The following is a 17,322-nucleotide window of genomic DNA, read 5'->3' as shown; positions in this document are numbered from 1 at the left end:
TACTTCAAATTGGCATATCTGTTATTCAATCAGAAAGGGGAATGAAGTTCCGACACTTGCTGCCGCCTGGAAGAACTCTGAAGACATGACTCGGAGTGAAATAAGCCAGGTACTAAAGGTACTGTGTGATCTCATTTATATGAAACGTTCAGGGAAGGCACATCCATGGAGACAGAGCAGACTAGTGGTTGCTAGGGGCTGAGGGAATAAGGCGGGGGGGAGGGGTGAGGTTTCTTTTGGGGGTGATGAAAATGTTTGGAAATTATATAGCAGCAATCATTGTACAATGTTGAGAGCATACTAAAAAAAACCTGAAAATTGTATACTTTATTTTTTAAAGATATTTAACCATTGTTTTAAATACATTTTTATTGATATCAGAGAGGAAGGGAGAGAGAGAGAGATAAATATCAATGATAAGAGAGAATCATTGATCAGCTGCTTCCTGCATGCCCCCTACTGGGGATCGAGCCCGCAACCCGGGCATGTGCCCTTGACGGGAATCAAAGCTGGGACCCTTCAGTCCGTAGGCCCACACTCTATCCACTGAGCAACCAGCTAGGACAAGAATTGTATACTTTAAAAGTAAATATTTTAAGAATTTGACCAAAATCGAATCCAGGACCCTTTGGTCAGCGGGCTGAAAATCAGCCAGAGCTCAGAATTCTTTTTTTTTTATATATATATATTTTTATTGATTTCAGAGAGGAAGGGAGAGGGAGAAAGATATAGAAACATCAATGATGAGAGAATCATTGATCAGCTGCATCCTGCATGCTGCCTACTGGGGATCCAACCCACAACCCAGGCATGTGTCCTGACTGGGATTCCAATTGTGACCTGGTTCATAGGTCTATGCTCAACCTCTGAGCCATACCGGCCGGGCTCGTAATTTCTTTTTAACTAGAGTTGAACTTCAGACTTTTGTGTAAAGTTAAAAACCATATATATAGGACTAGAACCTCTTGCATTCTTTAGGTGTGGGGGGCCCAACATCTGTATTTCTTGAAATTTTATGGTTTGCAAATTTTATCTCAATTGTGTTGTAAAGGTACCAATAAATAAATGAGCCAGAGGAAAAAATCATCACTTCGCCTTGGCCTGTCATGGTTTTATCACATTAGGTGTTGGCCGTTTTTCTGTGGTTTACCTGCGCCTGTATTAATATTCCAGACCGCCCTAGCCGGTTTGGTTCATAGAGCATTGGCATGTGGACTGAAGGGTCCCAGGTTCGATTCTGGCCAAGGGCACATGCTCAGTTGCAGGCTCAATCCCCAGTAGGGGGCATGCAGGAGGCAGCCAATCAATGATTCTTTCTCATCATTGCTGTTTCACTCTCTCTCTCCTTTTCCTTCCTCTCTGAAATCAATAACAATATATTAGAATAAAATAAAAAGCACATTTAAAAAATAATAATAATCTGCAGGACTTTTCCTGCAGGAATCTTTTTTTTTTTAATATATTTCACTGATTTTTTACAGAGAGGAAGGGAGAGGGAGCGAGAGTTAGAAACATCGATGAGAGAGAAACATCGATCAGCTGCCTCCTGCACACTCCCCACTGGGGATGTGCCCACAACCAAGGTACATGCCCTTGACTGGAATCGAACCTGGGACCCTTCAGTCCGCAGGCCGACGCTCTATCCACTGAGCCAAACCGGTTAGGGCTGCAGGAATCTTTTAAAGCCACCTGCCTCTTTAAGAAGTTACTTCAGTTAAATAACATCCCTCCAACCAGTCCCTGGACACTCCTAACACCGGCAGTCTACATTTCAATGTTCTGGAAAAACAACCGTGGAACTCTGACTCCTTCCGCAGGGCACCTCCAGGACCGCACCTGACAGATGCCGGTCTGATCTATGGAGTGAGGGTCCCTGGGTCAATCTCAATATGATTAGTAAGATTTAAACTTTGCTTTAATTTTAAAGAGTAAAATAAAATGTACATGGACACTCTCATCTTTCCTTCCTGCACCCCAAGGGGTCATCTTGCAAATTCTGTTTTGGAGTCCACAGATTTAGACACTGATGTTCTGGAAAACCAGGGCGAAGCTCGGGTTCGTGGCACAGGTTCTCAAACTGCTGCCCTTTGGATCCACCTGGTCCACCTGCTGAGACGGGGTCTAGGGATTCTGACCGCCCCACGTGATCTGACCCCGGCGTTCCAAATACCGGACTTTACAAAACACTGTTATAAAGTCCTGGTCATAAACTCTAAAGGTCAGGTGACTGATGGCATGGGCTCCAGGGAATCTTTCTCGGGTGCTCATGGGTCCATAACTCAGTAATTGACTAAAAAAGAATCGAATTGTACAATTAACATAGAGCTGAATTTTATGGCACGCAAGGTATGCCTCAATAAAGCTGTGAAAAAGAAAACACGGGAAAGCTTTCACACCTCTCATCACAAAAGTGTTCATGCGTTTACTGCAGGATTTTTAGATGTCATGAGAGAAGGACGATCATGCACATTGGTGGGGGGGGGGGGGGGGTACTATAACTCAGAGCTCACACCAACCTCGAGATGACCTAACCCCTCAACACTTAGCTATTTTAGACCCAAGGCCAGGATATGGACAAATCCATTTTTGAGCTTCTAAGGAAGGGTTAGGATTTAAAGTGCAAGGTCAGAAATGTTGTTTTCTGACTTTTAACACTTTACAAAGAGTGTTATCCGTACTAAACCAAAACGGACCATAAAAGCTGAACTGCACCAATATCCTGAGAAGGCACGGCTTCTGTAAATTCCACGGGCTCTTCAAGTACACAAAACGGGCCCGGGGGACACACCACGACCGTGAGGCTGGCTCACACGGTCATCGGCAGGCCCGCATGGCTGAGAAGGGGCCGAGGGGTGCTCAGCCCGGCACCAGCAAGCGTGACAATCCACACAGTGAACCCTCCGGGCGGAAGTCTCAGTCCCCGAGAGGGAGCTGGACAGCACAGGGTGAGTCACTTGGCATTATGAGTTATACCTCAATATAGGTGTCCATCCACGTAAAGAACGGATTGGGGTATCGGAAGGTAAAGCAACACTGGTTTGGCTCAGTGGGTAGACTGTCAGTCTGCAGACTGAAGGGTCCTGGGTTTGATTCCGGTCAAGGGCACATGCCTGGGTTACTTCTCAATCCCCAGTAGGGCGCCTGCAGGAGGCAGCCGACCAATGATATTCTCTCATCAGTGATGTTTCTTTCTTTCTCCCTCTCCCTTCCTCTCTGAGATCAATAAAAATACATTTTTTTTTTTTTAAAGAGAGAAAGAGAAAGCATTACCTGGGTGTAGATGCTGAAGATGTGGCTCTGCACTTCGTCCATTGAGTCGAGGCCGTAGGCCACTGTGCCCAGATGGAGCCGCTTGAAAACCATCTCATTCTGGGTGAGAGTTCCTGAAACATAAGGCGAACGAGTAGCTGTGCTGACATCCTGGAGCTTTTCTCCGTGCGAGCAGTAATGACAGCTGTTACTTCTGAGTGTTTACTACACGTCAGACACTGGTTTCAGCACTGCCCCTGCTTGTGCTGGCCTGGAATCCAACTCCCTTTCTTTTAAAAATGGCATCCAAGGTTTCCGTGGGGAAACGACCACCCTCGTTTCCTGGGATGGTCCTCAGGGAGTGTCAATCAGGGTGCCCATCTCGTTTCACTGGCCAGGAGGGTGGCATGTGACTTACACTAGTCCAATTAGATTCTATTTTGAAGGAGCCTCAACCGTGAGCAGACAGAGGTGTGGACGGAAGATGAGTGGAGTCCAGCCACCCAGTGACAGACCCTACAGAGACCACCCAGGGGTCCCGATGCTGACACATTCGGGACTTCCCTGGCTCCTCTCCTTCCCCAAATCCAGTTTCTCTGATGTAGTGAGCCACTCCGATATCTGCAATAGATTCCCTTTGATCCTGTGGGCACTAAGAGGTAGACAGGAAGCTTAAACCCACATCTCCCTCTCCCAGCCCTTGCTCTTCACCACTAGGATATTAAACTGCGGAGCAGGAATTTGGGGCGTGGTTATGAGATCAGGACTCCAAGTCAGACTGCCTGGGTTCTGAGCCTACTTCTGCCCCCAGGTGCTCTGATAAGTCAGTTAACTTGGGTTTCATTTGTTCACCTGCAAAACTACAAGGTTAGGATGAGGAATAACTTGCATATAAACGTACAAACACCCCAAACATAAGAAGTGTTATGTACAGCGTAAAGCTCTGTTGCTATTATCATCCTCACCATCACAAACACTACTCAGTCTTCATCAAAAGATGAAGGAAATAAAGAGCAGCAGGAGGACCTGAGCACCTCTCGCGCCTGGACCCTGAGCAGGAAGCTCACCTGTCTTGTCTGTGAGCAGGTAAGAGATCCTCCCCAGCTGCTCAGGGATCGTGCTGGAGCGGACCACCGTCCCCGGGATTTTTGAATCCCTTCGAATCACCCAGCTGTACACGATCTTGCCCATGTCCAGGTTCACACGCAAACTGGCCAGGAAAACAGAGCCAACGTTAACAGGATTCACGCAAGGCCCCCGTGTCTCCTTTGCAAACAGCAAGGACTCGAACTACTCATCATTTGTGCCACAACATCTGGAGTCACTCCCTACAGAAGCCACTGCTGGGGCTCAACCCCCAGATACAACGGGAGTCAACACCGCCATCAAATTACATGAGGTTATTCTATCATGGACGAAGGTCACTTAAACTACCGAAAAGGTAGTTGTTTTAGTCTTACTTTATTTTATTTTTTTTAATTACTGGTCCTCTGAACTAATATACTTTTGATGCTCTAGTCATTTTTTTTAATTGTGGTAAAATATACACAAGATTTAAAACATTTTAAGTGGACAGTTCTGTGGCATTGAGCACTTTCACACTGTTGTGCATTCACCAACACCATCCATGCCCACAACTTTTTCATCTTCCCAAACTGAAATTCCACGCCCATCCTATATAATAAAAGCCTAATATGCTAAGTATCCAACCATTCATTCGACTGTTCGACCAGTTGCTATGATGCGCACTGATCACCAGGGGGCAGACGCTCAGACCAGTAGGTTAGCCTGCTGCTGGGTTCCAGTGGATCAAGACTGGGCCAGACAGGCCCGACAAGCCCTGGAGCCCTCCCTCGGTCCCTCCCCGGCCCCGATAAGCCCCGATTGGGACTGGGTGAGATGGGCCAGACATGCTTGGAGCCCTCCCTCAGTCCCTCCTCAGTCCTGATCATGCACCAGTGGGGGTCCCTCGGCCTGGCCTGTGCCCTCTCCCAATCCAGGACCCCTTGGGGGATGTTGGAGAGCCAATTTTGGCCCAATCCCAGCAGGCCAGGCCAAGGGACCCCACCGGTGCACGAATCCGTGCACTGGGCCTCTAGTTAAGCAATAATCCCCCACTTCTCCCTCCCCCTGGAAACCACCCTTCTACTTGCTGTTTCTAGGACTTTCTTCCTAGGTACCTCACATAAGGGGAACCATACAGTATTTTTCCTTCTGGGAATAGCTTATTTCACTCAGCACGTCTGCGGGGTTCATCCATGTTGTAGCTGGTCAGAATTTCCTTGCTTTTTAAGGCTAAATAATATTCCATTGTGTGTATTCTACTCACTTCAAAATATTTTATTACAAAAAAAAAATTAAAAGAAATCTTCAAATTCACTCAGAATCCTTTAAACTAACCAAACTGCTTACTATTTTACTGGCTACCTGGGCCATATGAAGATTCAATTCAGTAATTCTCAATCATGTTGTAGACAGAATTTTAAAGACCACCATTTTACTTAACATTACACCACAAACACTTTTTCGCTGGCAACAAGGTAGACTTGTTTATTCTTGGAAACCATTACCCCGAGCACCTTGGCGAGGGGTTCGATCCCCCTGTACTGGTCACACTGTTGTGCCACAACTACAATCTTGTCCTCAAAAAAAGACAAATTCTAGCTAGGATGATATAATTATGCAAAAGAAAAGACAATATGTCAAGTGTAAAATAGAGATGATAAGCACTAAAAATTTCAGGGGAAAGATATGGCTTACTTTAATAATTATCTACTGATCGCCCTGGCAGGGTAGCTCAGTTGGTTAGAGCGTCATCCCAATACGCCAAGGTTGCGGATTCGATCCTCAGTCAGGGCACATACAAGAATCAACCACTGTGGTATATCTACACAATGGAATACTATGCTGCTGTAAAAAAGAAAGAACTCTTACTATTCACAACAGCATGAATGGACATGGAGAGCATTATGCTAAGCAAAATAAGCCAGTCGGAGAAAGATAAATATCACATGATCTCACTCATTTGTGGAATATAATGAACAACATAAACTGATGAGCAAAAATAGAGCCAGACATAGAAGCATCGAACAGACCATCAAACTTCAGAGGGAAGGCAGGGGAGGGAAGAGATCAACCAAAGGACTTGTATGCATACATATAAGCATAACCAATGGACACAGACAGTAGGGGGCTGAGGGCATGTGCTGGGGGCTGGGGGTGGCCGGGGAGAGGTCAACGGGGGGAAAAGGAGACATATGTAATATTTTAAACAATAATTTTTTTTTAAATCGACCAATGAGCCCTGGCCAGTGTGCTCAGTGTGTACAGTGTCAGCCCAGGCACCAAAGGGTCTCGGGTTTGATTCCCAGTTAAGGGCACAGGCACATACCTAGGATGCAGGTTCGATCCCCAGCCCTGGTCAGGGAGTATGTGGGAGACACCCAATCAATGTGTCTCTCTCACACTGATGTTTCTTTCTTTCTCTCTCTCCCTCCTTTCCTCCCTCTTTCACTCCCTTCCACTCTCTAAAAATCAATGAAAAAATACCCAAATATCCTGAGGATTAATAAAATGACAAAAAAAAAAAGAATCAATCAATTAATGTATAAACAAGTGGAACAACAAATCAATGTTTCTCTCTCTCTTTCTCTTCTCTCCCTTTTTCTCTCTCTCTCAAATCAATCAATAAAAAATTATTATTTACTTATCATTTACTATGGAAAAAGTAGAAACAAAAATATCCAGTAATAGGGAACAGAGTAAATTGTTAAACCTAGAATATATACTAGGGCAGTTCTAAAAAATGATGGGTTTCCAAGTATATTTGATGTGAGAAGTTATTTGCAATACGCTGCTGTTAAAAAAAGGTGACAGAGCCCTGACCAGTTTGGCTCAGTGGCTAGAGCATCGGCCTGCGGACTGAAGGGTCCCAGGTTCGATTCCAGTCAAGGACATGTACCTTGGTTGCGGGCACATCCCCAGTCGGGGGTGTGCAGGAGGCAGCTGATCGATGTTTCTCTGATCGATGTTTCTAACTCTCTATCCCTCTCCCTTCCTCACTGTAAAAAAAAACACAACACAATAAAATATATTTTTTTTAAAAAGGGGGGGGGGGGACATATTTTACGTGGGGCAGAATCTCTTTTTCCTAAAATAGAAAGCAGTCTATAAAAAGATACATCCCAAAATATTAACAGCAATTATCATTTAGTTGTGAGATTAGAAGTGATTTTATTTTAATCTTTTGCTACTGTGAATCTTTGTTTTTTTCCTACTATGATAACTTATTACTGATATTATTTTTTAAACCATTTATTCAGACTCCAAATGAGGAAAGCAGACAAGTGGCATGTACCATCCAGGTTCCACTGCTAATCAATCTCAATATTATCTCCTGTTGAGCCCAGACTCAGGCTCAGAATCCTTCTCGGCACAGCCACTACCAACGACTTGGAGCTGGCAGACGAGAGGAACGCTAACTGGCATCCCTATGATAGACTGGGCAAGGCAAGATCTTTTGAGCAGCAAGTCCCTTAAGAAAGGATGGGTCAGCTCTGGCTGGTGTTGCTCAGTTGGTTGTGCATTGTCCCATCCACCAAGAGGTCACCTGTTCGATTCCCGGTCACAGCTCATGCCCAGGTTGTGGGTTCGTTCCCCAGGAGGGGGTGTTCAAGAGGCAGCCAATTGATGTTTCTCTCTCATCAATGTTTCTCTCTCCCCCCGTCCCTTCCCCTCACTCTCTCAAATCAATAAAAACATATTTTTTAAAAAAGAAAAAGAAAGGATGGGTCATGGAGGCATGCACCCTTCCAATGCTACCGCCACAAACCATGGCTCACACTCCGGAGGATCCTGACTGTTCTCGGTCATCACTCAGCAAAGGCTCCAGCTGGTAAAGAGAAGAAACTATCACGACACCCAAATGCAAGCTCATTCTCTGCGTACCTGATGGGAATGATGTTGGAAAACAAGAGGAGGAAGCGGATGATCTGCAGGTACCAGCGTCCAGCAAAGTGCTGAAGGGCCACCATGACCAGTGACACCACCACCAGAGCACCGAAGAGGATCTTTGTGAGGCAGTTCACTTCCAGGTCAAACAGGCCAATCTGGGGGACAAGGCACAAAGGGGAGCTCAGGATTAGCTGGTGCAACCCACAGCCATGAACACCTGCACCCAGCTGGACACTGGGACCATCAGCACCCACGGCTTTGCGTGAGGACACTGGGCGCCCTGGGCTGCAGTCCGTAACAGGCATCTCAGGGACCTCAAGGAATTCTGCTTTCAGGGTTTTTCAGACTTGAGATTTAGACTTGGAAACACATAGGCAGGTTATTGCTGCGCTTGGTGGGGCTGCACACTGCATGGTCTCCGCCATCCTACACAGAGACCTGTAAAATGAGTCTACACTCCCAGCATCGTCCCGCACACTAAGTCAGATGCGCCTGAAAGTTTGGGGCACACATCTCTGGTGGCACCTGATTTTCAGGTGCTGCATTAATTAACATTGTTTAATAATTACATATTTATTTCAGTGCATTTTTTCAATGTAACTAGCACAGCAGACCCATTACTTCACTGAAATATGGCCTGAGATGAGACAAAAACATCAAATAAATGTCATTTATGGTTGTAATGGTGGGGTGGACATGACTGGAGTTTGGGAAACAGCAGTTGTTCATGGAATTGACAAAGGAAATCATCCTGCAATATTCTAACTTAAAACATGGAGGAGGGGTGGAGCTGGGAGGGAGGGTCACGGTGTGAAATGAGCACTGACAGAGCAGACGGCAGATCTGACCCTGTCGGCCATCAGCAGAGTGTGACCGGGCCTGCCCCTCGGGCACAGCGCACACGGGCACAGCGCACACGGGCACAGCGCACACGGGCACAGCGCACACGGGCACAGCGTGGCAGGCGCGAGGCCACTTCTCCTCCAGGAGGTGAGGCCAGGGAAATACCTGCTCGGAGGCTGGCGTAAGGATGAGATGAGATGAGATGCGTGTCAAGGACACCGCATAACACAGCAAGCAACAGCCTGCTTTAACTTAAAAGCTTTTAAAATGCGATGTATTAAAAAATGGGACTACACCCTGACCGGTGTGGCTCAGCGGTAGAGCGTCGGCTCACACATGGAAGCGTCTCCGGTTTGATTCCCAGTCAAGGCCATGTACCTGGGTTGCAGGTTCGTTCCCCAGCCCTAGGTCAGGGTGCATGTGGGAGGCAATCAATCAATGTGTCTCTCTCACATTGATGTTTCTCTCTCTCTCCCCCTCCCTCCCTTCCACTCTCTAAAAATGAATGGAAACAAATATCCTCAGGTGAGGATTAATAACAACAAAAAGAAGGGGAATTTAAAAATGTTCTGGTCATAAAAACATTTTTTTATTTTAAAAAAATAGCCGAAACCGGTTTGGCTCAGTAAATAGAGCGTCAGCCTGCGGACTGAAAGGTCCCAGGTTCAATTCCGGTCAAGGGCATGTACCTTGGTTGCGGGCACGTCCCCAGTGGGGGGTGTGCAGGAGGCAGCTGATCGATGTTTCTAGCTCTCTATCCCTCTCCCTTCCTCTCTGTAAAGAATCAATAAAATATATTTTTTTAAAAATAAAAATAAATTAAAAAATAAGTTTTAATTTTATGTATTTGTATATATATGAATAGCTACTTATGTATTATATGTGTGCATATCTACATATATGTATATATACCTACAGATATAGATGTGAAAAGATAGTAGGTTTGTATAAATGAGAAAACACTGTTAGGAGTTCCAGCTTTTAACTCTAGCTCCTCACTCCCAACACCAATCACCAAAGTACATCAGGTCGGAAGGTCTGACAAGGAGACACTTCTCGTGACCCTGCACGCACCTTACTTCGGGGATTTGAGGTATTCATGACACTCCGGAGCTCTCTGCCCGTGTAAAGAACAACACCCACCACAGTTCCTAGAAGAGAAAAACACGATACGAAGAACTGTTAGTGCGGACAGACGGGCTTACAAACACCAGAGCCTGAGCTGCCTGCAAGGACGTCTTCTAAGTCCCACACCCACGTGGGGAGAGTGTCAGCGTGTTCACGTCGGGGCCAGCCAACGACCCATGGCCACACTGACCAGCACGGAAGCTGCTAGCCACGTGCAGCCATTTAAATTCAATGAAAATGAAATCAAACAGGCAGGGGAACCAAAATGGTGGCGTAGGTAAATGCCGGTACTCGCCGCCTCCCACAACCACATCAAAATTACAACTAAAATACAAAACCACCATCATTCAGAACCGCCTGAAAGATGGCTGAATGGAAGTCCTACAACTAGAGAAGAAGAAAGCATGTTGAGACTGGTAGGAGGGGTGAAAGCACAGAACGGGCTGGACCAGCACATACGTGGGCCGTTTTCTTTAATCCAGAGGGAGAGCGTGCTTGCTGAGGACCCCATGAGGACAAGCCCCACACCAGACGCCCCACTCAGGGCCCCAGAGCTGGGGAGAGAAGTCCCCATAACTTTGGGCTGTAAAAACCAGCTGGGATTGTGGCTTCGGGACACGGAGGCTGCTGGAGACCCCGGTGTCCCTCTTAAAGGGCCAGGCATGAACTTACTCGGACTCCTTCCTCTGAGCTCTAGCACTAGGAGGCATTGGGGAAACCAGACACATAGAGGAGGAACTAGATTGTCTGGCATTGGAGCAGGAACTTGGGGGCAGATTTCTACCAGATGGAGGTGCTCGCAGGAGTCACTGTTCCTGTGCTGGGACCTCCCCAGGAGCAGGGCTGACTGGCAGCCATATCTGAGTCCCCATCAGCCTGGAGCACACGGTTTGCTCCACCCTGGTGATTCCCTGAGACCCCACCCCACCCAATTTTTAGCCCCACCCAAGCTGTTTGCAGCAGCTCTTCCATATGAATGGCCTGTCAGGCTTCCAACTTTGCTAAAATCTCTCAAACAAGCTGCAGCTGGTGTCAGTGTGCCCCAAACCTATCAATAAAAGGATCGAGACCTGGCATTAGCACCAGCCTGCCTTGCTTCTCACCTGGGCCTCGCCTGAGGCCCAAACCCAATACAAAGAGGCACTTCCAAACCCAACACAAATAGGAGGAAGCTGCAGATCTCTCTGTAGCTCCTGCCAGGTGGCCCCAGGCAGTGGCTGAGTTTGCACTGAGACCCAAGAGCCAGTGCACCCGGTGGACAGCTTCAGACCATACAGATTACAACACTACACATCCACAAGCAACACACTCAAGAGGCAGACTCAGTGAGCACCGAAGCCCCACTGCAGCAAGTCCTGCTCCATAGGGGTGTCTCCTGCACAGCAGCTCTCCCACTATAGCTGCAGCTGTTCCTCACAGCCAATTGGCCTGGAGGTCAATTCCTCCCAGTGACACCAACAGCAATCAAGACTCAACTACAACAAGGCTGTGCACCCAGCCCACAAAGGGACACACCTAGAGTGCCCAGTTCAGGTGACTGGGGAGGCTGAGCCACTGGGCCCTATAGGACACCTATTACATAAGGCCACCATACCCACTCCAGAAGACATAGCAGCTCTACCCAATACATAAAAACAAACACAGGGAAACAGCCAAATTGCAGAGACAAAGAAACATGTCACAAATGAAAGAAATGGAAAAAAGTGAACTACTGTATACAGAGTTCAAAACCATAGTTACAAGGTTACTCAAGGATTTTCAAGGGACTTGGTGAGACTTTTAAGGATCTTAGTAAGAATGTCAAAGATATGGAAAAGAACCAGTCAGAAATTAAGTATATGCTAACTGAAATAAAGAATAACTTACAGGGATTCAACAGTAGAGGATTCTGAGAATCAAAACAATGATTTGAAATATGAGGAAGCAAAAACACCCAATCAAAAGAGCAAAAAGAAAAAAGAATTGTAAAATATGAGATAGTATAAGGAGCCTCTGGGACAACTTCAAGCATACCAACATTTGTATCATAGGGGTACCAGAAGGAGAAGAGAGAGAGCAAGATATTGAAAACCTGTTTGAAGAAATAATGACAGAAAACTTCCCCTACCTGGTGAAAGAAATGACCTAAAGTCCAGGAAGCGCAGAGAGTTCCAAACAAGAAGAACCCAAAGAGGCCCACACCAAGACACATCATAATTAAAATGCCAAGGGTTAAAGACAAAGAAAGATCTTAAAAGCAGCACGAGAAAAGCAGTTAGTTACCTACAAAGGAGTGCCCATATGACTATCAGCTGATTTCTCAACAGAAACTATGCAGGCCAGATGGGAGTGGCAAGAAATATTCAAAGTGATGGATAGCAAGAACCTACAACCAAGATTGCTCTACCCAGCAAAGCTATCATTTAGAACTGAAAGTCAGATAAAGAGCTTTACAGACAAGAAAAAGCTAAAAGAGTTCATCACCACCAAACCAGTATTACATGAAATATTGAAGGGTATTCTTTAAGAAGAGGAAGAAGTAAAAGAACAAAAATATGAACAATAAAGTGGCAATAAATACAAAATTGAATCTAAAAATCAAAATAAACAAATAAGAAATCAATGAACAGATTAAACTGGTGAATAAAATAGAATCAGAGGCATGGAAATGGAATAGATTGAAGATTCTCAGAGGGAAGGGGTTCAGGGGTCAGAAAGAGATTAAACAAGATCTTATATGTATACTAGAGGCCCGGTGCATGAAATTCATGCACGGGGAGGGGGTGTCCCTCAGCCCAGCTTGCACCCTCTCCAATCTGGGACCCCTCGAGGGATGTTCAACTGCCCATTTACAGGGATTGGGCCATGGGGGTGTGGCCAGCCTGAGTGAGGGGCTGAGGGCTGTTTGCAGGCTGGCCACACCCCCTTCAGGGTGGGGGTCCCCACTGGGGTGCCTGGCCAGCCTGGGTGAGGGCTGATGGCTGTTTGCAGGCTGGCCAAGCTCCCCAACGGGAACCCTCACCCCATGGGGGTGTGGCCAGCCTAGGTAAGGGGCTTTTTTTCTTTTTCTTTTTTTCAGTGCCTCCTTGAGCCGAGGCCAGGGCCAGCTGGAAGCAGGTATCTGGGATTTATTTATCTTCTATAATTGAAACTTTGTAGCCTTGAGCGGAGGCCAGGGCCGGCCAGGGCGGGCGGGAAGCTTGGCTTCCTCCATCGCCGGGGGCAACCCAAGCCTCCTGTTGCTCCAGCTCCATGGTTAATTTGCATACTTGCTCCTGATTGGCTGGTGGGTGTAGCGGAGTGATGGTTAATTTGCATGTTTCTCTTTTATTAGTGTAGATATGCATTACCTATGGGCACAGACAATACGGTGGTAAAGACCCTGGCCTGCATGGCTCAGTGGTTGAGTGTACACCTATGAACCAGGAAGTCTTGGTTCGATTCCCAGTCAGGGCATATGCCTGGGTTGCGAGCTCGATTCTCAGTAGGGGGTGTGCCGGAGGCAGCCAGTCGGTGATTCTCTCTCATCAATGATGTTTTCTCTCTCCTTCTCTTTTCCTCTCTGAAATCAATAAAAATATGTTAAAAACAAAACAAAAACCTAGGGTGGGGCGGGAACCAGGTGGAGGGGAGCAATGGGGGGAAAAAAGGGGACATCTGTAATCCTCTCAACAATAAAGAAATTTTATTTAAAAAACCTACCAATTGTTAAAATTTTAAAAATTAAAAAGAAAGACGTAAGGGAGAGGAGGAATAAAGGTTAAAGAGCAGTAAAAAAAGAAATCAAATACAGTTCCCCATTTTCACTGGCCACATTTCAAGTGTTCAGTGGTCACATGGGGCTAGTTAATGCCTACAACATTCATTCCTACCTCCATAAACTATTATGGAAACTCAGGAACACATACATCTTCTTAGAGCACGTTCTTGCCACTGAGTCTGATGCTGTTCGGATTCTGTGTCTGACTGGCATGTCTGTCCAGGTGACAATCCATTCCTGAGAACTCCTACCCATCCACCCCCTGGCACAATAATGCAAGGCATCAATCGTTCTAAAAGTAAATGACTTAGAGAAGAAATACAAATGGCCAGTTAACAGGAGAAAAGGTACTCAACCTAGTGAATAATCAAAGAAATGCAAGACAAACCATTTTTATTCCTTTCATAGCAACAAAAATTCCAAAGACTGATGTCCAGTGTTAGCCAAGAGGTGGGGAAATGGGCCCTGTTGTACACGCTGTTGGCTGGAACATGAATTGGGACAACCTGTTTTGGGGGGGAGAAATTGACAATATCAAAAATTTACCTTTGTTTCCCTTTTCAGTGTGTGCCAAGAAAATGTTCAACACAGTGGGGAAGACAGACAATCATGGAGGGAAGCAAGAGACATGGTAACAATGAGAGTGCTAGGTGCTATGATGAAAACAGCTGAGGAAGAGACAGGAGAGGAGGCCCCAAAGGAGGAGGCTGAGGAGGAGGCCCAGGGAGGAAGAGGCCAGGAAGGAGGAGGCTCAAGGAGGAGGATGCCCTGGAGGAGGAGGCTGAGGAGGAGGTCTAGGGAGGAGGAGGCCATGGAGAAGGAGGCTGAGGAGGAGGCCCAAGGAGGAGTAGGCCATGGAGGAGGAGGCCCAAGGAGGAGGAGGCCAGGGAGGAGGTCCTGGAAGAGGAGGCCCAGGGAGGAGGAGGCCAGGAAAGAGGAAGAGAAGGACAGGGAGGAGGAGGCCAGGGAGGAAGAAGCTGAGGAGGAGGAGGCCAGGAAAGAGGAGGAAGAGAAGGACAGGGAGGAGGAGACCAGGGATAAAGAAGCTGAGAAGGAGGAGGCTAGGAAAGAGGAGGAAGAGAAGGACAGGGAGGAGGAGGCCCAGGGAGAAGCTGAGAAGGAGGAGGCTAGGAAAGAGGAGGAAGAGAAGGACAGGGAGGAGGAGGCCCAGGGAGGAAGAGACTAGGGAGGAGGTGGAGAAGGGGAGGCTGCACTTGGTACTGGATGTCAGGGAAGCTGTTGCTGCGTTGAGCACATCTGAACTAAAATTTGAAACATGAGGAGGGGCCATCCCTGCCAAACTCTCAGGGAAGACCCCAGGAACACAAACAATCGGGTGTCCGCTGGAAAAAGCCAACACCTAACCTTCTGTTCTCTGAAGAATACTGGCGGAGGATGTACAAAAACTCAGACTCAAGCACAGCCTCAGGAAAGAGCTGGCCCAGATGCAGTGCGGGCCGTGGCTCCTGGACAAAGAGCCCAGGAGGAGGCACGGAAGTCCCTCCAGTTTAGCTCACGGTGTTCTGCACGAGGCGGCTCCCGGGCAGGGAGGCTGCCAGCAGATGGCAGGCTGGGGCGTCGCTGGCCGCTCCCAGCAGGTGGCAGGCTCCCGTGCACGCAGGTGCGGCCACAGCAGATGGTGGGCAGTGGGAGCCGAGCCTGGGCTGAGCTCACTCGCTCCACGCTGGCCTCGAGGTCCAAAGTCCAGGTGCGTGAGGTTTCACAGGAAATGCACAGAACTCTCCTGTTGCCTCCACCTCTCCTGTAACCCGTGTTAATATCAGGGGCTCCCCAAGGGAGGGTCCCCCACTGGCACCAGCCAACCTCAGTGCCTGCTGCTGCTGAAATGGCCTTCCCCCCAACATCTCCCTGTGCTCAAGACCAAAAGGTCACCACCAGATCCAGAGCGGCCTCACCGCCCAGACAGAACGCACACGCCGGCCGCAGCGGAGCGCTGGTTTGTTCTGCACCGCGCTGTAAGGTGTTGACGTCGCCGGCAGCTTTTAATGACGGGAGCTTTCATTTAAACAATGGAGATTTCTGGCTTCTCCTGGAAAACTGGAAGATCTGGAGACGCTGGGTCCACGTTCCTCATGCGACCCCGGCCTCTCCAGCCCAGGCCTCGGACCCCGCCTCCCACGCTGTCCCCTCTGCTGTCCCTCGCCCTCTGCAGCCCGCCGACCACGAATCCTCCCCATCCTGCCAGCTGGCCCCCAGCCGCTTTCTCCGCTTTCTCCAAGGAGCCAGGCTGCCGTGGTCGGCATTTCACGAAGTTCTTCCTAACTGCACAGCAGTGTGGTCCCAGGTCAGACCTCACTGCGACCCCTTTGTTCCCCGTCAGCAACAAGATAAAAGCTGAGCCCACGAGAGCCGGCGTTCAGAAATGTTTACGGCAATTAGGCACTCTGTGACGCCGAGCGTGCGGTCACAGGACAAGCCCCGCTGAACCGGGGACATTATCACACTCGTGTAGCAAGGTGCACATGGCGTGACCTGCCCGCTGGTCACACACAGCAGGACCCTGATCCATCTGCTACAGATTTGGAGGGAGGGGGGCGGATGGGGGAGACCACCAAACTGGTCCCTCACCACTGAGAGTCTTGGAAGAACTGGACTAGAACACCTGGGCTCTGTCACATCCACGCCACCTTCTCTGCCAAGCCTCCCCCTACCCTTCCCTCTTACCGCCCTGGTGACTCCTCACCCAGCAGCACTGTGTTGAGTTACCATGGCAACTGCATCCTCTACAGATTGATGCTGGACCCCCAGCACCTACCCTAGCATGCTTTATTTTTTTTTTTAAGAGAAAGGGGAAGCTCAGACAGTGTGGCTCAGTGGTTGAGTGACAACCAGGAGGTCATGGTTTATTCCTGGTTAGGGCACATGCCGGGATGGTGGGCTCCATCCCCAGTGGAGGGCATGCATGAGGCAGCTGATTAATGATTTTTTTCTCTCATCATTGATGTTTCTATTTCTCTCTCTCCCTCTCCCTTTATCTCTCTGACATCAATAAAAATGTATTTTATAGAAAAGAGAGAGAGAGAGAAACCTCAATATGAGAGCGGAACATTGATCAGCAGCCTCCTGCACGCCTCCTATTGGGGATCGAGCCACAGCCCAGGCATGTGCCCTGATGGCGAGTTGAATTGGCAACCTTTCCCTGCACAGGATGGTGCCCAGCCAACTGAGCCACACCAACCAGGCGAAGCTTTATTATTTTTTAAACTTCCAACTAATAAGAGCAGAGTGACCAAGACCCAGGAGTTAGATTCTTAAGGGAACACAGAGGCAACATGTCATCCAGGTATGATTATTCTGGGTGGCCGTTCCTTGAGTCCAGCACTTGAAGGAAACGGCTGGCGTTTATCTCCGTGTTTGCATTAGAATCAGACTGCAGGGAGAAGTCAGGG

General features: G+C 48.0%; 1 protein-coding gene across 2 annotated transcripts in view; it reads right to left on the bottom strand.

Annotated features, from left to right (window-relative positions):
- ATP9A (ATPase phospholipid transporting 9A (putative)) overlaps positions 1 to 17,322 on the bottom strand; it is a 129,321-nt gene that overhangs the window by 46,086 nt on the left and 65,913 nt on the right. For both annotated transcript variants that reach the window (XM_079783492.1, XM_079783493.1), the window contains exons 10-13: positions 10,120 to 10,196; positions 8,197 to 8,357; positions 4,317 to 4,459; positions 3,271 to 3,383 (exon numbers count right to left, since the gene is read on the bottom strand). In XM_079783492.1, coding sequence (XP_079639618.1) covers positions 3,271 to 3,383; positions 4,317 to 4,459; positions 8,197 to 8,357; positions 10,120 to 10,196 — 494 coding nt within the window. The remainder of the gene's footprint in view (positions 1 to 3,270; positions 3,384 to 4,316; positions 4,460 to 8,196; positions 8,358 to 10,119; positions 10,197 to 17,322) is intronic.

The sequence above is a fragment of the Cnephaeus nilssonii genome, assembly GCF_951640355.1.
Source record: "Cnephaeus nilssonii genome assembly, chromosome: 11".
Lineage (NCBI taxonomy): Eukaryota > Metazoa > Chordata > Mammalia > Chiroptera > Vespertilionidae > Cnephaeus > Cnephaeus nilssonii.
Note: the sequence above shows the minus strand (reverse complement) of the source record. Positions and strands in the feature narration are given on the sequence as shown.